Source organism: Megalobrama amblycephala, linkage group LG3 (genome assembly GCF_018812025.1).
Source record: "Megalobrama amblycephala isolate DHTTF-2021 linkage group LG3, ASM1881202v1, whole genome shotgun sequence".
Taxonomy (NCBI): Eukaryota; Metazoa; Chordata; class Actinopteri; order Cypriniformes; family Xenocyprididae; genus Megalobrama; species Megalobrama amblycephala.
Window position 1 is genome coordinate 54,320,618 of NC_063046.1, and position 27,835 is coordinate 54,348,452.

A 27,835-nucleotide genomic window follows, 5' to 3' on the forward strand; every position below is an offset into this window, starting at 1 on the left:
CAGATGGACACCAGTTCCTCTTTGCCGGAGCTCTAGTCATGGCGGGTTCTGCAAAACGGGGAGTATGAGAAGGAGACTCTTTGTAGTGGATTGATTTTCTCTTCCTCTGCGCCCTGCCCTCTATTGTGGTTGGATAGCTGGACGTCCAAGAGCAGAGGCTGTGGGATCTGCAGAGAGAGCTGCAAGAAAGCCAGCAGGAGCTCCAGAGGGGACACGACTACAACCAGCAGCTGTACGGACAGCTACAAGATGCCAGGAAGCAAGATCAGGAGCTAAAAGCTCAGGTAACATCTTCACGGCCAGGCCCAGGCTGCTCAGGCCCACTCTCTCTCTGTCTCTCTCTCTCTCAATCTCCATGCTTTTGTTTAGGGCTCTTCTTCGTGAGACACTTTGATCTCAGACCATTGCATTTGCAGTAATTTATATATTTTTCTCTTCTTCTTATGGGAAATCATCCTTCTTAGAAGAATAGCTGTAATTATAAAGAATTGGCTTACAAAGAGGAAATGTTCAGATGGGGATGATTTTGAGAAAGGCTTTGAGGAAAAAAAAAAAAAAAAAAAACATAAAATGATCCCAATCAAAGCTACCTTATTTAGCGGAAAGCTTCTGTTGTTTTTATACATTACAGGGTGGTACTTGCTGTAATGGCAGCGGCTTTTAAGCTGCAGTTGTTACTTTGACATGTGGACAAATGTTTTGATTTGCACAAGATGGTGAAATACTTAATATGCAGTTTTTGGGGGTCTGAAATCTGTTGTTTTTTATGTATCAAGTAAACTCTTTGTTTGCTTAGGTAACTCTGCTAAATTTGTTATATTTCATGTCTGCTATAGACCGTGCAGTACATGTGTTGAGCAGCTGGCTGCTCGACTGAAGTGAGAGTTTACTTTGAGACAGGTGTTTGCCCCTCCCCTGTTGAGGTGAGGAGGGTCCCAGAATTTTTTTTCCTTGCCAGATGCCAGGGAGCATGATCCCTGAGAAGTCAATTTACTCTGGAAGGAAAAATGTAGATAGATACTTTAAACGTCACAAAACCCTACTAAATTTGCACTTTCAAAGCACAGGAGACTTAATGGGGATCTAATTTATGTTTCTTTTTTGTGTCAACCTTGTCTAAGATGTTTCTCAAATTCCTCAGGAGAAATAAAATTGAGACAGTATTTATAAGTGTGTGATCTTGTTAGAATCTGATGTGAGTTCAGATTAAGTCTGATTTTTGAAATCATTGTAAATCTGAGCACAGTGTGAGACATGTTGGAGATCTCTTCTGAAACTCTAGAAAAGGACACAGCTAAGAAGGACAAAAATCTGAGAAGCAGGAGACTTGTCTATGTACTCTCCATTTAGTCTCACTGCTGTCTTATTTAGATATTGAATGTGATTTCCTTTCTTTTAGGCTGTAAGTGTAATACATGCATAATTTAAATGCATATAAAACAGTTTGTTGTAATAGACATGTTGCTACAAGCTAGTGTTTGCTGCAGTGAGACTCTCAGCCCTCCCCTCCTGGATTGGACTGCTGACCAATCAGAGCTCAGGCCACTGCTGTCCGTCACCAGTGGCTGTGTCACCTGTCGCTAGGCATCATGGCAGACTTATTAAGGGAGCTCTACACTGATTGCTCAGAGAACAACCTCACAGTGCCTTTGTTTACTCACAGTTAAGTTCACGGCCTTTTTATGCTCCAGTCGCAGTTTGTTTGTTATTGTGTGAGGCACCTTTATTATGTCTGTGTTCACAGCTTCAAATGCTTTTAAATCAGATTCATTACTTTGTGATACTGAATTTCATGTACAATATGTTCAGTTTCAAAGACTTGAGCAAGAATAGAACAAAACTATTTAGAAGATTTAATTTAGGTGCACTAAGTATTTTTTTTTCTTCATGATTCGCTGATTGATACATTAGTGCTGTTGCACTTTATATTTGCACTTATTGGTATGGATCACATTTTTGGTTACCAATGCCTTTTAAATAAATATCGTTTTTAAAGGCATAACTGATTCATTTATTCTGCAATAAATGGGCTGGGGAGAGCTATCTGGATGTTTAGTTCTGTATTGGTTGATCCAATCACTAGTGATCATCCGAGAAACATTGATGTTTACATCTGGTAGTAACATGCATTAGCGTTCACTGTAACCATGTCTTGAACTTTGGGGGCGACAAAACTAAATTGGTGGGATAGTAATTAAATAATTAAATGATTTAGGAATTTAAGGGAATAAAGAAAAATGAAAGTAACTACAAGTTTTTGTAAAGTAATCCATTTGAATAATTTGCAAGTAATGCATTTATTTTAAAATATGCACACATTCACTCTTAATCGTTTGTCTAATATAGCAAATATTTTTCTGTTTCATCACATTCAGTTATTAATTGCATGAATTACATACATGATAGCCAATGTTTACAAACTGAGAAATCTGAAAAAAAAAAAAAAAAAGTCAAGTAGTTTGTATCACTGGATATTACTGTCGTTCGCTTAACATTAAAACAGTTTTCAAATATTAAATGTTTAGATATACTTAGATACTTACTTATATATACTTAGATATACTTAAATGTTTAGATTACATCTTACCTCGCACTCATTCTTTCACCGAAACCGAACTGAAGCATCACACTGGAATTCATATTCAGTGTCTGTAAACAGTAAATTATTATAGGTTGGCTTGTCATGCTATTTGTCAGTAGTGGTTATGGTCCTGGTTTACAGTGCATTGTGGTCATGTGCATTTTTGTCCACTTTAGAATGTGGTTGAAGTAAACTAATCTCAAAACATTTAGACCCCAATTTCTATTTCTATTTAGCCTTGTACCATTTCAATGTGAGATAATATCAAAATGAAGCCAAAGGATGTAGTGCTCTAATCATGCTATCCACTCTATGAAGAATAAAACAGCTATTTTTGGCCACTTGTCTTCATTTCATGTGAGTGTACATGATCTGTCAGTAGCATTTATTGCTTTAGTTTTAGTTTTTTTAGTTTTTTTTTTTAAATTGAATGCTAGATGAGAGCTATATGAAATGTGATTGCTCTCTTGTAGCTCTCGGAGGTGAAAGGGAATCTGGTGAAGGTGCAGGTGGAGAATGAAGCTCTTCTGGAAATTAAACGGCACCAGGCCACTGAGGTACCATTTTTGATGTCAAATATTCACTAAAAATTGAGTATTTATCATAATATTATATTTTATTGGAGCTTTGAAATATGGTATTGGTATGTAAGCTCAGGCAACAATTTTGTATATTTTGGTCTGCCATAATTCAAGAATTTAGGAGCTATACTTGCATGACTAGAAAATGAGGGCTTGAGATGTTACTTGAAGGCCGCCTTGCTTTAAAGGGACTTTTGTACCAAGTTGTTTCTTTTATTAAGTTTGATACCATGAGAATCTAATTCTGATTCTGAATGGTACAATTTTTTTTTTTTTGAAAGCTAAATACTTTGATATTAGGTGCAACTTACATATCTCATACCTTTCATAAAGTCCGAGATCTTTCTAGCTTGTTTGTGCAGCGGTGTGCTTGTGCTCTCTCTCCCTAATTAACCTGTATGGCCGTGGATCTGAGCTCTAGCAGATGTCTCTCTCTAGGGGGCTGGGTTTTTTATTGGAGTTATACATAGCCATGGCTGAGGGGCTGCTGAGAAAAGGTCAGGCCTTAGTGAGCGAGTCTGATTATAGCTGGGAAATAAGTGCTCCACGGGGCTGATTGCAAGGAGGTCACCTCCACCAAGGGTCAGATTGAATGAGTGTGTCTGTGTGTGCCCTTGGAAAGAAGATTCTATTGCATTATGTTTCTCATGTATGGCGCCGCCCTGGAGGTGGACAGAGTTTCTGCGGAGCTTAGTTTGGTTCGTTCCACGGTGTTGCAAAAGTGCAAAGAGGCCCAAGAAGCTAAGAAGAATTGCCACGAACTGGAGGATGAGCTGTCTGTTGTCCGAGCCCACCTGAGCCGGTGCCAGGAAGGGAAGCAGGATGCCAAAAATAGGGTGAGACTGGATAATTCACAATTTACAAATAATCGCACTGATGGTGACTACTGTATATGCACTTGAGTAGATGTACTAGGATTGGAAATGTACTTAAAGAAGTACTGTGGTGATACCATACAGGATTATTGTTGTTAAAGCTGCAGTCCACAACTTTTTTTGGTTAAAAATGATCCAAAATCAATTTTTGAGCAAGTACATAACCAGCCAGTGTTCAAAACTATCTAATTATCTTGTCTCGATTCACAGCGGTAAGCTTGTAATAATGTTTTATAATAAGAGCGACACAGCGGATTTCTGCGGGAAATTCGAGCATGCAGCAGTTCCTCTGTGCGTCATTACATCACGTCCGTAAACAGAAAGGAAGGAGTCCCGTCGAGAGGCTAGTCAGTTATATCATGTGAGGATGCTGCCGGTAGCGGCACATTTATAGCCTTTTCTCACTGCAGCTGAAATAATTAAACTTATCATTTTGATGGCGGATTGTAATCCAGAAAGATCCAAATGCCAATCATCAGTGACAACTGGAGATTCACCCGTAGCCAAAAAGCAAAAGACTTTGGACTGTTGAGTGGCTACAGAAATTGAAATCTACAGGTAACGCTAATACACACTAAATACACAGTCACGCAATGCTGATGTTGTTAACAATAACAATTTGAGAACAATATAACAGTAATAATACTTTGCACAGTTTGGCATGATCCGAGCTAAGCGATCGTTAGATTTAATCATCATTGGCAGCGCAATTTATTGTAGGCCTAATGCTTTTTTCTTCAGTTGGTCAGAACAAAAGTGGCAGACATGTTACTTACTTGTTCAGATGATATTTTCCAGTGAAAATTCTTATATTGGTCATACTTTCAAGACATAGAATCTGTGATTCTGAAGTACAGTATCCACAACGGTGCGGTGATTGACAGCAAGCATTAGATTTATCCGCGCTGACGAGCTGTGCCGATGCACAACCCACGTACAGATAACTGTTCCGCATATGACTGCAATTGCAGGTTTCAAACAGAGATGGCGACAAAGAGGAAAAATGCAGCTTTAACTAAAACTAAAACTAAAAAAAAAAAAAAAAAAAAAAAACACAAAATTAAACAATTAAAACTAAATAAACTAAAACAAATAAATAAAAACTAATATAGGCATTAGAAAAACTACAAAAAATGAATACATTTGAATAAAAATAACCAAAACACACGACTAAAATTAAAGTGAAAACAGCAAATATAAAAATAAAATCTAATTTAAAATATTAGCAAAAATATAATAGTATATCAATGATAGTAAAATAACACTGCTACCATGGTGCAGTGATGCTATCAGCTGGTGATACCATAGTACAGAATGATAAATGTCCATACACCATAGTATTTACATGGTATTCCAGTGAATACCATTTATTACCGTGGGATATGGCCAAAAAACCATGGTAATACTGTAGTACTTGTTTGTATGCCATTACAGTTTATGTCATTCATAAACCATCTACTGCTTGTTCATAGTCTCTGACCTCTCTATAATGTCACATGGTCTGGGAGTCATTACTGCAGTTAATGCTATTCTGTTCATCCAGTTGACCTCTACTCATTTTACTGAGCTGTCTTAAGCAATTCTACAGACTTTTGAGAACAGATTTTCAGAATAGTTTGTTTTTACCCTGAACACACATTATACTGACAGATGTTTACGATAGAGAAACTTGTTAAAGAAAAAAAAAAAAACTAGAAATATCATGGCTGAGCAGACGGGGAGAATTGTTACGCTTACCAGTGTACTGTCTTTTATGTTCTTGCAGATGTTAGCAAACTGCACTTTTATTTTATTTTATCCATGCTAGTGTAACAGCTCCGGTTCTACTCGCCCGCTCTCAGCGGGATTCAAAAAGGTATTTCCGGCAAGACTGCAGCCTTTAGTGTGCCTCTTGAGGCCAGAGGTTCACTCGCACAGCTCTTACTAGCTGGCCTAAACCTTACTCCCATCCAGGTCACGGCACCAATGTAACCCCTCCAGTTCTACTCCGCTTCAAGCAGGATTTGAACTGGCGTTTCCAGTATGGGAAAAACCGCAGCCTCTAGTGTCAGTCGCTCGTTAGCCGCCTCTTGAGGCCAAAGGAGTGAGGTTTACTTGCACAGCTGCAGTTCTTACTAGCGGGCCTAAACCTCACCCCCCTCCGAGTCACGGCACCAATGTAACCCCTCCAGTTGTACTCGTCCCGCGCCAAGCGGAATTTGACCTGGTGTTTCCAGCATGGGAAAGACCGCAGCCTCTAGTGTCAGTCGCTAGCCGCCTCTTGAGGCCAAAGGAGTGAGGTTTACTCGCACAGCTGCAGTTCTTACTAGCGGGCCTAAACCTCACTCCCCTCCGAGTCACGGCACCAATGTAACCCCTCCAGTTGTACTCGTCCCGCGCCAAGTGGAATTTGACCTGGTGTTTCCAGCATGGGAAAGACCACAGCCTCTAGTGTCAGTCGCTAGCCGTCTCTTGAGGCCAAAGGAGTGAGGTTTACTCGCACAGCTGCAGCTCTTACTAGCTGGCCTCCATTAAACTCACCCCCGCAAACCTTACTCCCATCCGGGTCACGGCACCAATGTAACTCCTCAGGTTCTGCTCACCCTGCTCCGAGCAGGATTTGAACTGCGGCATGGGAGGCCACGGCTCCTCTCGAGGCCAAGGGAGTGAGGTTTACTCGCACAGATCTTAAGGCCCCGATATACTCACGGTGAAGTTCTTTGTTGTTCTTCGAAGTACGTGAACAGCAGTAACAGTTAGCAAAAATCCTGACGCCGCCCACGCTACTGAGAGCAGCATTTAGATGAATATGTAAATATGTGCTGCACGTTTTCCTTTTAATAAAATAAACAACAAAAATGACAGCAGTGAGAAAATTGTAAAGAAAGCATCTGATCATAGCGATGTGGATGTTTGAACCAGCTTTGCAATTCGGCACTCCAGTCAAGTCACATCACGTTTATTTATATAGCACTTAATAGATTGTTTTAAAGCAAGCAGCTTTACTGTATTAACCCTCAGGGGTCTGAGGCTGATTTGGGGCCTGGAGAAGTTTTGACATGCCCTGACATTTGTGCTTTTTTCAGTTGTTCATAAACATATTAATGGAAAAAGTGTCATTACACTGTATTCAGCACAAACTAGGCTACAATAATATGTACGGAACATGTATGTACATGTTTGTATTTTTTAGGGAATAACGTTTATGCGTTGTTATTGAAAAAACAAAAAACTTAAGTCACTGAAATAAAGCCAAAAATATATATATTAAATCTGTGTTCACAAGACTTCTGGGTATTGGAGGTTGTAGACTAGAGTTTTTGCTTCAAAATTATGTAAAATTATCATTCCTACTCCTTCATATAAAACAATAGAGAGATTTAAAGTTTCTAAAACATCTTTGGTCAAGAAACACAGTATGCGTGGAGGCGTGAATAATCATGAATAATGGGTGATTCTCACCTGAGAAGACAAAAGAATCAGATAAAGAGCTCTAATGACCTGCATAATAATGAGTTCTTTCAGTCAAGTAGGCTGTGAAAAAACCCTGTTGATCATGTCTCAGCTCATCATAATGTAAATCAAACATACAGAAAAAAAAAGCAATACTGTGAAATATTATTACAATTTAAAATAATGGTATTCTATTATTAAAATATAATGCATTTCTATGATACAAGGTATCTGAACAGTTATGTTACCTCTATGGCATTTCATATAGGCTTTTAGCTTAAAAGCATGCACATTTGGAGAAATATTGATGGATTCTCATGTTTATGTCAATTTTCTATACAGAGGAGTAATATTTATTCAATATTTATTGTTATCACTATGAACGCTGGATACTGTTTTTAATTCATACTTGCAGCCGGAGGGTGCTCTGTACACTTTTAGTCCACAAATGCCAATGCTAAAGAAGAATATGCAATCCAGGAAATAACTGAACTAACAGAGGCCAGAGATCGCTAACTATGGCTATTCAAAACACTTTTCAAGACAATAAATACAAGATTGAGATGATGTATGCATGTATTGACTGAATTTGCGTCTGAAAAGCGCTGGCTCTGTGGGCGTGGCCGCATTAGTGGATAATGAGCTGAATCACAGACTTCTGACATGGCTCTCTTTTCATACAGATTACATAAACACAGACGGTTTGTTTTCGATTTGACTTGTACAATTTAAAACCTGACATTTCAACATTTCTTTAGACATATGTGTCATTTTTTTTTTGTCATTAGTATTCATAAGTTACAGTTCATTTTCTGAGAACTATCAAATTGGACTTCGTTCAGAGGGAGACGAGAGATCACGCATGTTAGTTTTCTTTATTTTACAAAAAGCACAACATTTTGTTTTTACTCTGAGTGTACACAAATAAAAGAAGATATTCCACAGATTAAAATGGTGTATAGCTCTTAATTGTATGTGCAACATTGACGGAGTATTTTGAGTCTCTTTCACACTAGTTAGAAAAAAAAACGCGGTGATCACGCCGGCGTGACCGCCGACCCGAGGGAGTTAAACATGAGCAAACAGTGTCAGTGTGTCTTTCAATTAGAATTTCAAATATATTTTCTACTATAAAATGGCTTTCCAGTCTCTTCATGTTTTACTCGTGGAAGTCAGACCTCAAGGGACTGAACAGAAGAAATGAACTGGAGAAGATTTCCATGTCAAAGAAGGTGGAGCCTCTGGGCACACCTACCTATTACATAATCACCACTGACCAATGGTAGTTCGAAGGTGTTTACCAGCCAGAGCTATTCACTTTGGCAAGCTGTTTCAAACTCACAAAACAAACTTTGTTTTTGCCTGAATTTGTTGATGTTAGACCAGTTCATTCTTCGATTTTGCTTGAAGTACATTGGGGTCTTTACAAGCGGGTCTCCATTATGCTAATTTGACAGTAAAATAAAATGACCTTTTTTTGTGTTAACGCCCTCTCTTGTGACGCTTTTGTTCGCTACTTGCTGTATGAGTTCATATGTTTTGAAGGAGGCGTGGCTTTGTAGATGCTCTGAAGTGAGGGTGGGATCTTATGCTTTCAAACCTAGCTAGCCATTGCTAGCCTCTCCAAAAATAAACTACCCTACCTTTAATATTTACAGGCCAATAGTTAAAATATAAATTTATTTTTATTGTTCTTTATTTTGTTCTGAATTATCCTCTAGTTTCTTTCTCTCGGTTTTCAGATGTTCTTCAGGTCCAAGAAAGGCTGAATTTTGTATTAAATGGAATTGTGCATGACAGAAAGTTTTTAGATCTCCTTGTCAGAATATCAATGAGAGCTCATGTGTTCTTATTCTCTGTGACTATTACCTTTTGTTCATGATCTGGTACTTTAATAAAATTTCCTCTATTGAGAAGCATAGTATTTTTCAGCGTGTCCTGCAAAGAATCAGACCTAAAATTTATACATTTATAGTATGAAATCATACTGTGATTTTTAGATTATCAAGCTCAAAAAATGTCTAAAAGGCACCATAAAGGTACCATAGAAGTGGTCCGTAAGTCCTTTACTTCTATATTCCAAATCTTCTGAAGCCATATAATAGCTTGATGTGAGGGACAGATCAAAATTCCTAGTCTATCATCTTAATAAAAATCCCGTACTTCAAACTATTTTAATATATATTTTCTCAATAGAGTGAAAAGATAATGGATTTTGATCTATTCTTCACTCAGTGATCACATGGACTACTTCACAGAGCATTTTGTCCTGTTTTTGAAAAGAAAGAAATAGCGTTTAGAAATACATTAGTGTAAGTAAATAAGATAATTAGGTTACACTTTATTTTAAGGTGTCCTTTTTGCTGTGTAATTACACATTTAAGTATGGAGTAATTTTAATTAACTATGTACTTATTATAGGGTTGGGATTAGGGTTTAGTTTAGGGTTAGTTGAATGTAATTATGCATCATTCACTGTTATTACCATAGCAAGTACATGTAGCATGTAACAAAGACACTGTAAAATAAAGTGTTACTGAGAATTTAAATTTTTGGATGATCTATCGCTTTTAAAATCATTATTTCACCAATGCACAGCTGCATGGACAGTTTTTCTTTGTGAAAGAGCTTCACATCTGAGGTTAAAATAAGCCCCTGGCACAAGCCCCTCTTCCCACAGATCACACACTTTTACACTCTGAACGGCCATGATTTTCACATAGAAATGAAGCTGCATTTGTGATTGAAACTGTGGCCGCATTATTACTCACCGGTGACTCTGTGAGTGTGTACGTGTCTTTCTTGTGTGTTTTAATGACGCATACATCCTTTATCTGCAGCCTGCACTTAATCCCAGCACTGCTGGCTCAGGAACAGATTACTGACAGCAGATGTGATGAGAGCAGAGCAGGGGAACATGACACACACACACACACACACACACACACACACACACACACCTCCGCTTCTCATTATGACAGAACAGTGCAGCCATTTTCTCACTGCTTTGTTTGTTTTGAGCTACCATCTTTGCTCTGGTTATTGTCTCCTTCTCAAAACATTTCTGTGTTTGATGGTAAACATTTGTGATGTGAATTTCATGATCTTTGTGCATGTGTGTTCACAGGCTGAGCTGATACAGTGGCTGGAGGATGAAGTGTCTAGGCTGAAATCTCAGCATAGTTCAGTCTGTCAGCAGGTAACTGTCTTTACTATCACACACTCTTATTTCTGCCTTACGGCTTGTTCCCACACCTCCCAGTGTTACCATGTCAACATACTGTAACTGCCACATCTCCACTATAATATTGAAAGGCAATCAAAGGTTGTATGGTATTGAGTCAAGTCTTGGAAATGCCCTCAAGCAGCTATTTAGTATCTAGACAAGTTAGCTAAACTTATATTTCAATAATAGTAATACAGTTTAATCAAATGTAAGCAAAAGTGTGACATTGATCATGAAATGCTTTTTGGATCAAATCATGCTAGACAACATGATCTGAGTTTTCACAGAACTTGTGAAATGTATGCAGCTTGTGTGGGGCTGCCATTAAAGAAAAGGGGCCAGTGCCAGGGTTAGTTAAAGTTAACTGAAACTAAAAACATAAAAAAAAAAAAAATAATAATAATAATATATTTAGTATTCATTTTATAATCAATGTGAAATAAAATTAAATATTCAATTCAATTTAATTAAATTATATATTATACATTTATAAATATATCAATTATATGTATATATATGCCATGTGATGATTAACCAACATCAGCAAACTGTAAACATTGGAATGTGTTGTTAAATGATTCATATATTAACATAAAACCTCAGCATGCGGTTCATGTAAATATTTCAGAACTGACAAAAAGGCAAAAGATGGCTGCTTTTATGAATGAAGTGACTGGCTCTTTTAACTCTTTTCCATATTGAGCATTGCAGTTTCTATCCAAGGGTAAAGGGTTAGCCTTGCCCAACCGTCTGGTCCCAAAAAGCATATTAACCCATTTATGGCTATTTAGCTGTGTATTCTTAAAAAACAAAAAACAAAAAAACAAAGCAAAAAAAAAAAAACATTAAAGGGGTCATGAACTGCGTTGTTTTATTGTTTTATATTTTCTGGGGAACACTTATAATGTTAGTATGCTTTTTACATAAGAAATTGTCATCATTTAGAAATAAAAGGCTTTTTTCCTTTTTTCATTTTGAACGCTGTTTTAAGGGGCGTGTCTGCTGTGAGACTTCAGTGTAAACACCCACTGCTGTGATTGGCTAACATCTTTCTATCTGAAATAGCCAAGGATTACCCTCTCTCTTTTAGCATGTTTTTACTATTACAGCTCTCAAGGTTAACTAATCGTGAAATGTGCTGCATTACATTCAGATCTATGGCATTATATTTAGATCATGGCATGAAGGGTTGTAGTGATGAACACCGTTGCAGATCACAGACATGTTGTTGAGTGCATGAAAGCAGTGATCTCGTCAGTGCAACTCAATTTTATTACACTAACAAATTCTTTCATCTTCACTAACAGTGCTAACTCAATATAACTAAGAGATTCATTGAATAAAACGGGAGTTTAGGCGTGTGTCCAGAACTCAGTCACTGATAATCTCGTGCTATTTGATTGACAGCTCCAGCGATTGTAAAGGGAGCGTTCTTTGAACGCTTTCTTTTTATAATTTAATCACCATTTAAATAAGAGAAAGTATGTGAAATTGAGTGTTTAGTCACTGGTTTGATTTACTGACACATAGACAAAGAACATCTGACTGTACATGAATCATTCCATATCAGATCAGGCATTAGAATGAACTCAATTACTTACATGTTGTTGCATTACTGTCGAGTCCATATCGTAAAAGTCTGTTAGTAAAGCCTGCGCTGAAATGCGATTGATTTACCAAAGAATCCACAGTGAAATACCGAAAAAAATAAATAAAGCTCAACTGAGACATTCACATTGTTGAAAATAAATAACCATATTCCTAGCATAACGATCCTTTGAAAGGTAATGTAATTTTTGTACTGTTTTATCGCTCTTCTCTCCTCCTCATCTCACTAACACACTAACGTTGCAGTGGCTTTGATTTCGTCTGTGGAGGCGGCGTTTCACCTATCTATGACAGACAGGCACATTCCGGGAAGAGTCGTTCGTGCGGCGTGGTGTCAATAAAAGCTTTTGTTGGACTAACAAGGAAGTTTTCAGTTCTGAAACTTATAGGATATTCTTATAGTACGATGACCTATTATATATCAAAAACTCTAGTATAAGTTGATTTCTCAATTCATGACCCCTTTAATTCAGCGCTCAGTTCTTTTTGGAGGCTCTTAAAAGTGCTTATATCATAAAATGGACTTATGTTATTCCTTGTCTGCTGCCTTTCTCGTCACAGCTCAGGATAGTCGCTAGTGAAGTGTTTGGGACAGTGCACATTCTTGTGGTGCCAATAGACATTAGTGAAGTCATGACATCCATTGCTTCATCCCAATTCACAAACTGTCCATCCTAAATAATATTGGAAGTTTGAATTAGTGTGTCCCAAATCATAGTATGTTGAAATTAGTATCCTAAAGGTATGTGGGTGGACTACTATTTCTGATGAAAATTTGAAGTGCAGATCCATACACACTTTAACGGCTAATATTGCCCACAACTGATTGTGCATTTGGTTCAAATACAAGCACGCATAAAAGGTGTTTAAAAAATAAATAAATTAATAAATTAAATTAAATAAAAAAAAAAACATGGCGAATGTGCAAGACTGACGGTTAAGTAGAGAGGTTTAGATAAAAGAGTTTGAATGATCAATAATCAGAGGTTACACTTTATTTTGATGGTCCACTTTAGACATTCTACTAACTTTGCAACTACATGTAAACTAAAGGTGATGTTACACGGGGCAACTTTTTGTTGCTTTGGCACTTTCCTATAGAGAATGGGCAACACATTTCGATCTAAAGTATCCAAATAGAAATTTGTTGCCCATTCTCAATGGAAAAAGTGCCCAAGCAACATCGCTTGGTAACATTGCTCAGAAAGTTGGCCTGTGTAACATCGCAATACTCATCAATACTCTAATGATAGTAAGCTGACTTGTAGTTGCAACATTACTAGTTAGTAGAATGTGAAAGTGGACCATTGAAATAAAGTGTTACTATAATCGATAATATTTATTTCAGCTGCAAGATATAAAGATGCGTTTGGCCATCAACTTTTAATGCAACTTCTTGATGCATCATGCAAAAACATGAGGAGAGTTCTCCACAGAGGAGAGTTCTCGACTGGCAGATCAACAAGCTGCTGCTTTTGTTTCCAAGGTCAGGCCAGTTTACATATGCGGTCCGTTAAAGCCACAATTATGATGTGGTAGTATGTTGCAAAATAGACCTGCTCTTCTACTACACACTCAAAGGTATGTACTTTTTCTTCACAAAAAGACCGCATACTTTTAGGACATAATTTAAGTAGGCGAATTGGGATGCAGCACAATTTAGATTTCAGAGCTCAGGTGATTGACTCAAAATGTTCCAAATGTAGCAGATTTCAAATCATATACTTCAGGGTGCAAGTATTGCCAGAATTTCAACATGAGTACTATAGCCATGGTTCAAACTGCCTTGCATCTCCCCTAAATTCTGTTTCTTTCTTCTTATTCTTCTCTCTGTTCTTTGCGTCTGGTTGTGTCTGGTTGTGTGGTTGTGTCTCTGTAACCCTCCGTCCTCTCGGGGAAGCTGTAGGGACGGCTGGCCGCTTGAGCCCTCATGGAGGTTAATGGTGACTCTGGCTCCAGGTGGGAGTAATCAGCTGTGTGCAGTCCAGCATCTGTAGGCAGCTGGGGAAGCGGGGGTCAGCGGGTATCAGCACACCATCCTGAAACCCCTCTCGCTCCCTCCCTCGCCCCCCTCCTTCCTCCGGCAGAGGAGTGTTAGGGCCCGGAGAGTGCCGAATGATTGCTAATAAAACATTTGATTGAGAGGAGAGCGGAGTGCCAACCATAAACAGGCTGAATTCTGCCCTTTAATTTCAGCATCTCCAGAGAATTGCTTTTGCTGTGCCGCAGAGTGAGGCTTATACACAAACAGTTAGTTGTCTAGCCTAGAACTGAAGATCTAATTTTGCACGCGCAAGCGTGTGTGCGTGCGCACGTTCGGGTGTTTGTCTATTTTGTGTTCCTGGGGACAAAAACTAAGGGCTTTTCATTTTAAATTCTCACTGCTGTAGATGCTGCCTCGACGCTGATAAGAAAAAAAAAAAAAAAAACAATCATTTCATACTGCTGAGAAAATTGGCCGTAGTGCAGCTAAGATGGCAACAGCCTTGCGCAGAACACGGCGGATTCTAATTTGCTTTTTCTGTCAGGTTGAATCGTGCTCCTGATGTGTGTGCGCGTGCATCTACGTGACTGCATCCAGACGGCGACGGTATATTAATGTAACGTATGATTTACTAAATGCCTTTTTGCTGCACTTCCAGTATATAATCACCATGTTCCACTATAACATTCACAACAACACAGAATTTCAGTGCATTTCTGCATAAAACACATGCCTGTGTGTGTGTGTGTGTTGGGCTCAGATGAAAGGTTAACGCAGGAGCATATATCAGACACTAGCGTGCAGTAATAAAGGGCCGGCTATAGAGCTGCTTCTCTCCTTCTGGGAACCGTGCGCATTTTTATAACCTCACTGACAGCAAGATAAAGTGCTCGTCCAATTAGAAAAATATTTGGGCGCATACCTTCCTGCAAGAGTCCCTGGATTTTTTTATTCTCAAACCCATTTTATGTGGTATTTTCGTTGTTTGTTTTTCCTCCATGAATGCGACACGTGTGTTTTTGCCCTCGCAGCATGTTGCCGCACGCCTCGTTTCTCGATTTAGAGGAGAATGATCACATGCATCCAGTTTTTGTAAGGGTTACAGTTGCAGACATTGCAATGCCTGCACTTCACAGCCTCACGCACGCTCCCTGATTAATTCTTAACCCTTGTCCGTATTCTTTCCTCCTCCTTTTAAGAATAGATGTATTTTGGGGGGCTTTTCTTACAGAGTGCATTAAAATTAAATTCTCTCTTGTTGTTGTGAAAGAGCCTCACGTTAAAAATAATTGGATGAGGGAGAGAACAAAGGGCTGCCTCTCCCTTGTGCGGCTGCATGGCCCAGCGAGGCGTTAATGCCGCGCCCGCCGCATTGTTCGGCTGTCTGCAGCCATCTCCCCAGCCAGACACTCAGCGCTGCTCAAGTCACTTTTAATGTCTGATAATCAAGGTGAATTTTCAAAAAGCTGCCATTTTCAAATGATGGTGTATATATTATGTGGAGATGGGGTTTTTGAGGGAGGGAGGGGGCTGGCAGTGGGCGGGAGACAGGATGAGGGCCATGCACAGTGAAAGAGAGACACCTACTGGTTGCGGGCAGAACTGCTGGGACGCTGTGCAGAGGGTTTGATGGTTACATGACATGTGTGATTGGCTTGCGTGTAAGCTGTGTAGCTTACGTGGTTGCGACAGTGGAACTTGGCACTCCGGGAACCACATTTTTTTTTTTTTTTTTTATCAACTATGCTATTCACGGTACAGCACAGTAAATGATCGCCAGACTGTATGAAAATTAATAAAACTAGGGGGTGACCATGTACTTTGTAAAAAAGGAAACTAAAATGTTAGCATTATTTCATACGTTATTTCATGCATTAGCAATCATTAAACTAGTCATAAATATACTATTTGTGTGACTAAAAATGTATTGGTATATGCATAAATTAATATTAATTTCTATTTATACATTTATAAAAAAAAATATAGTTTATTGTTAGTTCATACCTACACTGCAACAAAACAATTTCATGATTTATCACATTTTTTCTTTTGCCAAATCAACTTCAATAATTAATGTGGTTCAGATTACATAATATTTTGAGTTTCTGTTGATTAAACCAATCGCCTTAATTGTATTAACTCAAACTTTTAGTTTCAATTAACTCAAAATTTTAAGGCAACCAGGTAACTTACTTTTTTAAGTTAAACCAACAATGTGTTGGTTTTACAGTGTAATGAATTAACTAATGTTAACAAGTTAACAAGTGTTTAATTTTGCTCACAAACCTGGCTAATGTTTTGTGTTTTTCTGGACTTCTAAATGGTTTGTATCTTTCTTTCATTCTTTTTTTTTTTTGCCAGGGTGAGAGCACAGGAATTCTTGTGTAATTTTTTCATGAATTTACATTTTCGTTTGGGCAGTGTAGATGGAGACAGCCATTCGCTACTCTACCTGAACCTTTGTCGCGCTTTTTACGCCGGTTTCACGCATACAGTTTGAGTGACACGACAGTGTGAATGCTGTAATGTTAATACGGTCGTATTTGCTGATTGAAAAGTAGTTTGGCCAATAGCGTACAGGCATTGTACCTAATCAACCAATTGTAGTGTGCAAGAAGGCAACAGTTAAAGCAAAGCAAATATGTCTACACAGAATGTCAGGATTCTAGAGAGCACATCAATATCTAAACAAACCTCAATTGCGGACATTTTAGGCAATTTAGAAATTGCTTTTTTAAGATCTGAAAAGAAGTAAATTCCCGGAAAAACAAGACGTTTGGTCACTCTAATAAAACCAATGCTATTTTTTTTTATATGTATGTCTGTAGTTGCTCATTACCATGGTAAAGTCTGACTTTATTGCTGTAGTGTGTAGAAACCAAGCTCTGTCTCACTATACATCCTTTCTTTCTTTCTGCAGTGCTTCTGCATTCTCATTTTTCACCCCAGCATGCACCACACCGAATGCTGCAATACATTATGGAGGTGAATGTATGCAGCACGTAGAATGTAATAAGTGTGTATTTATTTCCACCAGACTGATTTACTCTCTCCTGTCTTGGAGGAGGGAGAGGAGAACAACCATCTGCATTGGAGTCTGGAGAAATGAGCTTGATGTATCGAATCGTGCTGTTTTTTTGAAGTACGATCCTTTTTATCACTACATTGTGACTGTTTTTGTAAGTTTTTGGCGTGTACGTGTATTTGTACACCCCTATCAAGCAAAACAAAGTCTCTGTGGTGCAAAAATAAGGGGACTAAATACAAAAATGGGATGGAAGCCTGAAATTGCAGCTGATCTTTGTGAGGGCTGTGCGACATGGTCCAAATGCATTATCCTCGTCATAAGGCCTCGACCATTGATAAAGATGGAGAAAAAATACTTTTTTGTGTTCTTAGAAGAAAATGTGCGAGTAAAAAGCCTTTGGTCCGGTGCGTCTGTTTTTGTCATTGATTACGAGAGTGGTTGAGTTTGTTTTAAGATGCCTGTCTTCAGTGGACTGACTTAATGCACCGGCAGAGCGGGGGAATGTGAACGAGGAGGACAGGAGCCTGTGTCTTCACTTCTCTTTCATGAAGAGGCCTCTGCGGACTTGTCGTGCTTCCTGAGAAGGATCCTTTCCTTTTTGCATGTTTATGGCAGCGAACGAGGACGAAAGTATCTTTGAGGCACACAAACATTCATAAACAGAGAGGGGGGCTTTTAATGGGTCACAACACAGGGTTGTCAAGGGTATGTGTGGCTTCAGTAGAAGTGGATGTGACTCTGACCTGTTGATTGACTGTGCTGTTCAGAATCATCAAAACCGGAAGTTGGTGCTCATGTCATGCACTAACCTGATGTAACAGGATAGGTTTCCAGCTGCAAATTTTCCTCACTGAAAGCAAAAATGCAAATCATAGCCAATCAGAATGTATTTACTGTAGTGTTTAATATTCAGATGTGGAGAGGGATTATGGATCAATTCAATTTCACAATGGGTGGAGCTACCCATTCTGCATAAATGTAAATCAAGCGACTGACAAAACAAAATAGCTTTTATTGATTGTTACCAGTGTTGTTTTAGTATCACTGAGATACTCTTATAGTTTTTATTTTTTAATTTGTTTTTATTTTTACATTTTTATAAAATTTTTTGTTAGTTTTAGTAGTTTTGTCATTAGTTTTTGTATAGTTTTTATTAACAGAGACCTATTATACCCTTTTCACAAGGTGTAATATAAGTCTCTGGTGTCCTCAGAATGTGTCTGTGAAGTTTCAGCTCAAAATACCCCACAGATCATTTATTGTAGCTTGTCAAATTTGCCCCTGTTTGGGTATGAGCGAAAACACGCCGTTTTTGTGTGTGTCCATTTAAATGAAAATGAGTTGCTGCTCCCGGCCCGCTTTCCAGAAGAGGGCGGAGCTTTAACAGCTTGCATTTCAGTTGCTCAACAACAACAAAGCTGGAGAATCTCATGCAGCTAAAATGAGGATTGTCAGTAACGGTGTTCAGCCTTACATTGTTCAAACCAGAGTCGACACTGATGGAGAGACTCAGGAAGAAGCTACAACTTTTAGAATGAAACTGAACGTTTCTGAACTTTCAGTGGATAAATTTATGTAGTTGCTGTGGAGTTGATTCAACTCATCGACTAGCATGTGCCATCATGTTAATCTTTTGTGCAAATCCAGCGTTGAATTGACCCTCGTTTGTGAAGCAGTCCAGTGCAAAATGACAGCATGGCAACAACACTCTACTACAACAACTCTTCTTCTTCTCTAAAACAGCTCAACATGGCCTCACTTCCTTTGTTGTGTGTTCTCGGGGGTGGGGTTTATATACATTTTGGAGCTTGTGATGTCACCAACCTGGGAAGAAGCTTGTTGTAGTCCCTACCAGCTGTTTGTTGTAGTCCTTAAAGTAATTTCCGCAAAAGAAAATATCTCTCTTTGCATTGAACTTGAGCGTTGTAACTTTGAAGATGTTGTTTATGCTCAAACAGCAACATTACACACTAACTAAAGTTAAAAAATTGAAATCATAATCAAGGACACCTTTAATTTTTATTTCAGTTTTAAAACTGAAAGTGTTTCAAACACTCCCTCCAATATGCCATTGGATTAGCCAATGTTGCTGTGTTGGACTGCAAATATGCAAGCGTTATTATATGATCACATTAGCGAAATTTCAGCGAAATATTACATGCAATAAAACGTAACGTCCATTATCTATTGTCAGTAGTATGAAGCACTTTCAAACCCGGCGTATTTGCATGAACATCTTGAACATTAGTGAAATCTGCTCTGGGAACTTTTGCAATTCTCGGAATGATTTCGCCAGTGAAAATTTGCTGAACAATGGTAAATGTGACCACACCTTTAAGGTTAAGGTTAAGTTTAGGGGTTTGTATCTTGTAGTGAACTGCAGGTAATTAAATATGCCATTTTTTGGTGACATTATCACACTATCGTTTTATAACACAACAGTTACAGAATGTGTGTATCTCTGTTGTGTAACTACAAACTACGCAGAGTGGTTGTGTGGCACACAGAGCCCAGTTTGATGCCAATACGGGCGGGGTGCCCACGAGGAGGCAGTGTCTGGCCTGAGTCCAGCTTCACACGCACATTTTTGATCTGCCAGTTATAGGTAGAAAAGTCAGAGTTTTATATATATATGGTATATATGGTGGTATATATAGTTCATGCAATTATTTTACTAGTACCTTTCGAAAAACTAAAAATGTGTTCCTTTGCGGAGTGCAGAGAAATATTTTCCCCATCCCCCTTTTCTCTTTCTCATTCCTCTTCTCTGCTCTCCTCTTTGTATCCTTAAAATATTCCGCACATCTCGCTGCAGTTCCGCATGACAGACACCCCTAATATAATCTGTGTGTCTGAATTCTAATTTATACCGTCAGGATAAAATAAATAGTCTGCAGTTAATTATAGGGAGCCAGCGCCTGCCTTTGCCCGGGTGATTTATGAAGTGCGTGCAGGCATTCTCCAACGCATTTTTCTTAATTTATTTTTAATCTGTCTTTCTATTAATTCTGCAGCAAACGTCTTAATGATGTGCGAGGTGTGTGTTAATGAGAGCAGGTGGAAGGAGAGGAGCTGGGGGTGGGGATGGGGTTCAGGGGGGTCTGGACCTACCAAGACCACTCTTAGACCCCCCTTTACTCTAACCCCCAAAAGCTTTCCTTGCCTCTCTCTCTCTCTCTCTCTCTCTCATGTGTTTGCTTTGTTCCAGCTGCTGTGGGCTCTGAGGCTCTGTGTGTAGTGATGTAGTATCCAAAATGCCAGTACAAAAAATGATGGTACCATGATACATTGATTGTATCAGATGGTAATATATGGTACTTTGATATATGTCTTTGATTACCATATTTATACCAATGTATTACATAGTTGTCCAAGGTACTTTAAAGAATACAATGATGCATATCCAAATACCATGGTATTACCATAACATGGTGCAATGGTATGTGACAGGCTAATATATCAGCTGAAGCAATTGCCAAATGCTTTAAACTTTGTGCTCTGTCATACACAAAACCTCAAATGGAAAGTTCCAAACCTGCATGACTTTCTTTCTTCAGTGGAAAACACAAAAAGCAGATATTTTGAAGATTGTTGGTAACCAAACTCAAAATATGCTCAAAATATCTTATTTTATGCCCCACAATAGAAAGAAAGTAAAACAGTTTTGAAATTACATGAGTAAATGATGACAGAATTTTCATTTTTTGAAATAATGTTGCAAACACAGCCCTGAAAATCGATTAACTTTAGAAAAATCTTATTATGTTTCTGCTGTATATGCCTTTAATATCAATACTTCCGAATTGCTTCCAGCGTCATTTTAGAATATTAAAAATTCAGTTTCCAACTGGTAGATATGACATGCACATAATGAAGGCCTCATAACTACTGTTGTAAAGACTAGTGTTACTTGCGATTATAAAAACTAATAAATATCTATATTAAAAGACTGCAACTTTTGTCAACAATAACCATGATTCAGCTCCTGATAGAATTAAATAAACTTTGGGGTTATGATGCTTGAGCTGGTGTAGTATCATGAATATAATTAAGATATCATGGCAACCCCATTGTATACCTTTTTTAGGCAGAAATCTTTAAGGATGTTGATGAAGACATGACATTTTCTCTATTTAGCATGCTCATGTTGATCTTTTAGATGCATGCAGATGTGTCCTCTCTAAATTAAATGGGATGCAAGTGCGTCGCTCTGTTCCAAAGCCTATCTTGCTACTTTTGAGTCTCCCATGCACTTTAAGCACTCCCATGTGGCTCCCATGCACTCCCATGTGGTTTCGCTGCCTATTTAGAACATTCCACGTCAGTCACTTATGAAGTTCCATTTGAGTTAGAATGCTGCCTTAGAGGGAAGCTGCCTATGTCAGCTCACTAGGTTTGGTAACAGAGCTTACCGATAAGTGCGTCTGTCTCAACACTGTCTCCTCAACTCCTTTCTCACATCCTTACCATTTTCTCCCCATCTGCCTTCCTTTCATTTCCTCCTCCCAAACAGATCCTCGGTGAAGCAGCTAAGCATGGGCGGCTGCAGTGCAGCTCCTGCAGGACCAGAGGGATAATTTAATTTATCTTCCTTTTTGTCTCTCCAGTCTGCTCATTTTATTCACACACAGATCATTACACACCAAGACCCCATTTTCATTTCCTACTGTGTACAGACGCATACACACATACACAGGGCTTTAACTAGGCTGGCAGGCCCAGGCCTGGTGCTGCTGTCGATCGATACCCGCGCTCGGATAGGAGAGATCCGCACTGCCTTAATAGGTCCTGCAGGTCCTACCATAAAACACCTCTACAGACCTGAGGACCAGAGGCTTCATAAATTTCTCTCTCTCTCTGTTTCTGCAAGATGGAGTGGGACTGAATGCAGCCGCATGGGGTTGGGGCTGAAACAGAGTCATGCTGGGCGGCACAAGGGCTCGTCTGAACAGGTTCGAGCGTGTAGCTTGAAAGGAAAGGATTGGGAATGTTTTTTGAAGTGGACTGGTATAAAAAGAATTGCTTTAAATGTTTCCTTCTCTAGCATTGGATACTTGTTTTCCCACCTGCCATCATAAGCTTAACCAGCAAGACAAGTTCCATTTTTATATCAATACTAAAACCGAATGAATTTCATGACCTTTGGTTCCGTGAGTTGTTCTCGAACGTTTCATTCGTCCGACAATGTATAAAATGTACTAAATAACTCTGAAAGTATTCCCTACATTAGTATACAGTGCAGAACATACAATGTGACTATAGTGACACCTGATCCTCAAACAAATGACTATTATGAACAGGGTCTTGTTAGCGAATCATACAGCATGACCAGTTATTTCTGATTTATCAAGCTTTGTCTTTTTAGTGAACAAGAAACACACATGAATCAGTTGGAGCAGTTTCTCAGTTAGTCTGACCCACTCACTGAACTGCAAGTCAGTCATTTGTTAGGGCTGTACGATTAATCAAAATAAATCCCAAATTGTGATATTGCTTAGTGCGATTATCAAATCGCAAAGGCTGTGACTTAAAGGGGCTATATAGAATTCAGAAACCCTTGTTATTAGCGACACCAGTGGGTGCTAAGTGAATTGCAGCCAGCAACTTAGCACTCAGCACTTGTGGCACTGATTTCACTCCGTTCCCATGGCTCTTGGCCCCACCCTGCTTGCCACATACCCCCCACCACTCCTCGCAGGTTGGGGGTACCCGTGAGACTGCGCTCTTGTCCCGTCATGGTGGCCGCAGCACCTGGGGGTAAGGACAGACGAGGCGAGAGAGAAGGAGTTGGAAGGATGAGGAGAGACAAGAGAGGGGAAACAGGAAAAAAAAAATTCTTGGTCCGTTTCTAAAACGCACTGCCATCTGCACTGAACCCCTCAACGATGCCTAGTGGTGGCGCTAGAGTTCTAGCTCCTCCGACACCTCCGTGTTCTGGTACTCGGCAGCTCCTCCCCCGCACAGGTGGTGCTCTTTAGAACTTGCGCTACTGCCCTGCTTGCCACAGATTATAAAGTGTATTTCAGACTATATATATCTGGCTATGTGAGACTATAGTTTAAATTAATCTCTTTTCATTTGCATGACACTTTGACATTACAGTACAGAAAAGCTCTTTTCGTCACTATCCATCGAACATTGCATTCGTTTCATATGTCACCAGGGAAGAGAGGCTCTCGGGAGCATGTGTAAAAGTCACATCCTTTTGATTTTTTTCTGGGAAAAATGTCCCGAGTCTTACACACAACAATCCATCTACAGGATTTCATAGAAAACCTAGGAAGTCAGGGAAGGTCTCATTTTTTAAGTTTCATTACAAGCTGTTCATACCTTGGCAATTAAAAAAGCTATTAATACAGGAAAATTCTTACATATAGCCCCTTTAATTAAATGATATGCTTTGCCTTTCTGAGTGCAGTGTGGCACTGTGTACTTTTACACGCAAGCAGCTCATAATCATTTTCAGAGTGGCTTGATTCGCAGTAAATGCTTGTTATTATTATTTTATAGTCATATTGATATATAATCACACAATTTTTGACCAAATTTTGCAACCTTGCAAACAAGCACAGCAAACTCACAATTTCTATCAGGGAAATAGCAATTACATATCCCCCCAAATGAAGCAGCCCTAAATTTTGTCTTTTTTTCTTCTTCTTCCTCAAATTGAAAAGAATCATTAATGGGGCAATTAAGGAATTTGAATTACTAAGAGTAATCGTTTAAGTCAACATGAAATCAAAATGGATAAATCTTCATTTTATGGAATATATTTTATCCAACAAACCAGTCAGTTCCTGATTGACAAAATCATGTCCCATCCTACATTTTTTTTTCTTGTTCGAGAAGCTGTTTCACAATAAGGAAGAGAAAACTATCGCACCTTCCGTTTCATACCAACTTACGATTCCTATACTTTGTTGCTGGTAGTTGCCAGGACGTCACTGTATGGTTGCTTAGTCATTGCTGAGTTTTCTGTGGGATTTAAATTAATAATAGGGTTATTTATTGGTTAGGTCTATTTTGAATGTTGCTCTTGGACCAACAAAAGATGTTGATCACATCCTACTTGGTGAAATTACAGTCGCTAAAATTCACGCCGTCTAAGCTGATCTTTTCAGCAGGGAAAGCTTGACTCTTGATGAGATGTTTGTAAGACGAAAAACATTTGTAGCTGAAGAGGTTCTCCAAGTCCCAGCGTGAATCATTACGAGTGATTTTTACCTTCGCAGTAAGAACACACAGTCCGTGATTTGGCGCGTGAAACACGGTGGGTTGAAATGAGGCGCGCCACTCTCTGGCGCGAGAGATTGGATTAAGAGTTACATTGGCAGTAAAAGGAGATGGCCGCCCAGCATCTGTTCTCCCTCTTTCCTCCTGGCCCTCAGGCAGCGTACGAGCGTTATACAATGTGTGTGCGCCTGCATTAGCCAAACAGATAGCTACCAACTTTAATTGCCTCTGCATCCACTTACTCACCCCTAACGCCCTTCAACCTCATCCACCCATCCCGCTTTCCTCGCCCGCGCAAATGAAAGAGCGAGAGGCGGGGAGATGGAGAGAGAGAGAGAAGGCAAGCATAATTACTTATTTTAGTGGACTGCTGTAGAATGCCTCTCGCCAAATGACTCTAATTCCAAATGGTTAACAAGAGCCGAATAGAGCCGAATCCGTGTGACAGCAAATTGCTTTCCCATTTGCAGCCTTAATGGCTTTTCATACTTTGCACTTCCAATAAGCAGTAAACTCGGAAATTAATATTGCACGCTGTGTTATGATGCAAATGGGAGGGAGATAGGAGAGCCGTACCTTCATGCAGAAAGCTCTGATTAGATCTGTAATTGCTTCACTCTGATTTTTTTCCCTCTCTCGCCCTCCGTCTTTCTCGTTCGTAACTTTCCGACGTATTTATTGAGCTATTTTGAGATTTGCCATTTCACTTATGCATCAACATTGACTGCACTTTTGATTTGTGTCACGCTGTGGTTTTTGTTTTCAAATCAATGCTAATCAGCGGTAATTTGCCAGTGGCGCGGAGACGCTCGTCCTGGGGGTTTAATGTCTTTGCTGTCACCTTTAAGGTGTTTGTCACACATTCTAGTCAGAACAGGTTTTTAAAATGAAACAGAATAAAAACAGGAGGCTTGTAAACGAGACACGAGCGTTTTTAAGGTGTCTTATTGAAATGCACGCCGCTTGCACGTATACAAACGTTTCAAGGTGAATAGACAATCGCACAGGTTTAAAGATGTTTGCGAAACACTCTGAGGTGACGTGTTAATAGCGGTGCTAATGAAAGCCTGAACTCTAACGGCTCGCTCTTCTGCCTGATTAGCACATGCGTCTCACATTTAGCTGTGCTTGATTAAATGTAGATTGCTCTAGATGAAATGAAATTAAATCTTGATTAAATAACATCAGGGCTTGAATGAAGCATGTAAATGTGTAGATAATGTAAATAGGAAGATTTTCCTCTCTGCTGGGTAAAAGAGACATCCGACCATCAAACTTCAAGATTTGCTAAACAAGCATCACTACTGTTGCGCATTCTCAGGGTTGAAGATCTGAACGAAACCCTTAACCCTGTGTTTTATAATTTGGCAGGTAACTTGTCCAGTACCGCTAGTGCGACAGACAAGAACGATAGGGCTAGGTAAAGGCTAGGTAAAAATATTTATCTTTTAATATTTTTACTCTTTATTTTGAGTTATTCGGTTTAGTCCATTTCACAAACAAATGACTCCTGTGAGCTGGTTCTTTTTAGTAAATCAGAAACATGCAGCATAGCAGCTTTGACAAAATGGACGTAATTGAGAGTGTGAGAATGTGAATTGGAATCAAATCTGGAAACACCGAACTATATATATATATATATATATATATATATATATATATATATACAAACACATAGTATATTAGGGCTGTAATTACACAATGTGGTGATTAATTAATCTAATTAATCGCAAATTAATCGCACATCAAATTTGGCTGAGAAATTACCCCCAAAAGATAATTTAAAGTCATTATTGTGTTAAATGACAAAAGCTTCAAATAGACATTAAAACAAAAATTTGCTTTAGAAAAAAAAAAAAAGATATTTGATTCTACGCAGAATTTATAACACATAATCTTTTAGGCTTCAATGGCCATGAGTAAATGATGACAGAATTATCATTTTATTATTATCATTAATATGATCATTTAATTATTACATTATCATTATCATTATCATTATCATTAATTATTACCTTTAATGGTTTTTTATTAATATGGAAATATGAAATAATTTTTAATGAAATTTCTGTATACTCTAAATAAGAAACTAAAACTGCCAGTAGGTGGTAGTAAATGTCTAAATGAGCAAGTCATTAGGCCCCATCATACACTCGCCGAAATGCGACACCAGGTGTGACGCAAGTGTTTTTTGTTAGTTTCAGCCCAACGCAGTTATCATTTTCATGCCCAGTGTCCACGTTGTTTAAATAGCACTCACGCCCATCTGTTCACTCATGAGCATGCTGGTCTGAAAACAAGGTGTGTTCAGGCGCATTGTTGGCATGTTGCTATTTTTGAAAATGAAAATGATTGAACTGAAAATGATTGCGCCATTGACCAACAAAAACCTTGTCTGAAGTCAATGGCGCAGTATTTTTATTTATTTTTTTTTAAAGGGCATGTTAGTAATATGCGCCTATAGGCAGGTGCACATCACGCGTACACTCTGCCTGTTACACACGCAGCAGAACACAAACAAACATTAACTATTTTTTTCCATTGGTAAACTAGCAAAAGTGGATTCTGACATGCTTAGATCGTTAAAATAGGGCCCATTGAGTCATTCATTCATTCGATTTGTTCAAACGGCTGATTCATTCAGGAATTAAGTAAATGGCTCTCTTTATGAATGGGCCATTGAATCATTGGTTCACCTGATTGATTCACTCAAAACGTGGATTCATTCAGAAAGAAAACACCGCTGTGTGTTGCTCGGAGATGCACAACAGTTCTGCTCTCGCTTTATAGGTAACATTTTTGTTAGCAGACAATATTGTGTCTGAAATATAACACAATATTAACTTCATATTTATTGAACTGTTGTATAAAATCAATATCACATTTGCACTCATGCTATTCCGGACATTATTTTGTGCTATTGTGTGGCAGATGCGTTAAATGCGTTAATAATTTGAACACATAATTTTTTCCTATAACTAATTGATTAAGTTAACGCGTTAAATCGACAGCCCTAAAATATATATTTTACGTATATGCAGACAGAGTGCAAGATAATACGGTTTTACTGCCTCGCAAATGCCATCAGTTTTGTCCCTTGCTTTAGGTGGAAAGTGTACTGTGTGTTTCACAGCCCCAGATGCACACAACCATCTGACCTTTGGACAAAAATAGCAATTACATTCAGCCTGATTGGCTGACGATTGTAAGCAGTGATTGAGGTTAAGTGCCCTTTGGTCTGTCGTGTGCTGCCAGGCCGCTGTATGCAGTAAGGCTGGAGGTTCACC

The 27,835-nt window shown here is 38.8% G+C and overlaps 1 protein-coding gene across 12 annotated transcripts in view; it reads left to right on the top strand.

Annotated features, from left to right (window-relative positions):
* The window catches only part of LOC125265701 (trichohyalin), a 195,688-nt gene that overhangs the window by 140,828 nt on the left and 27,025 nt on the right, over nucleotides 1-27,835 (top strand). For 9 of the 12 annotated variants that reach the window (XM_048186072.1, XM_048186075.1, XM_048186076.1 and 6 more), the window contains 4 exons: nucleotides 138-284; nucleotides 3,055-3,138; nucleotides 3,831-3,998; nucleotides 10,597-10,668. In XM_048186072.1, coding sequence (XP_048042029.1) covers nucleotides 138-284; nucleotides 3,055-3,138; nucleotides 3,831-3,998; nucleotides 10,597-10,668 — 471 coding nt within the window. The remainder of the gene's footprint in view (nucleotides 1-137; nucleotides 285-3,054; nucleotides 3,139-3,830; nucleotides 3,999-10,596; nucleotides 10,669-27,835) is intronic. The other 3 variants (XM_048186079.1, XM_048186082.1, XM_048186084.1) reach the window with 3 other exon arrangements.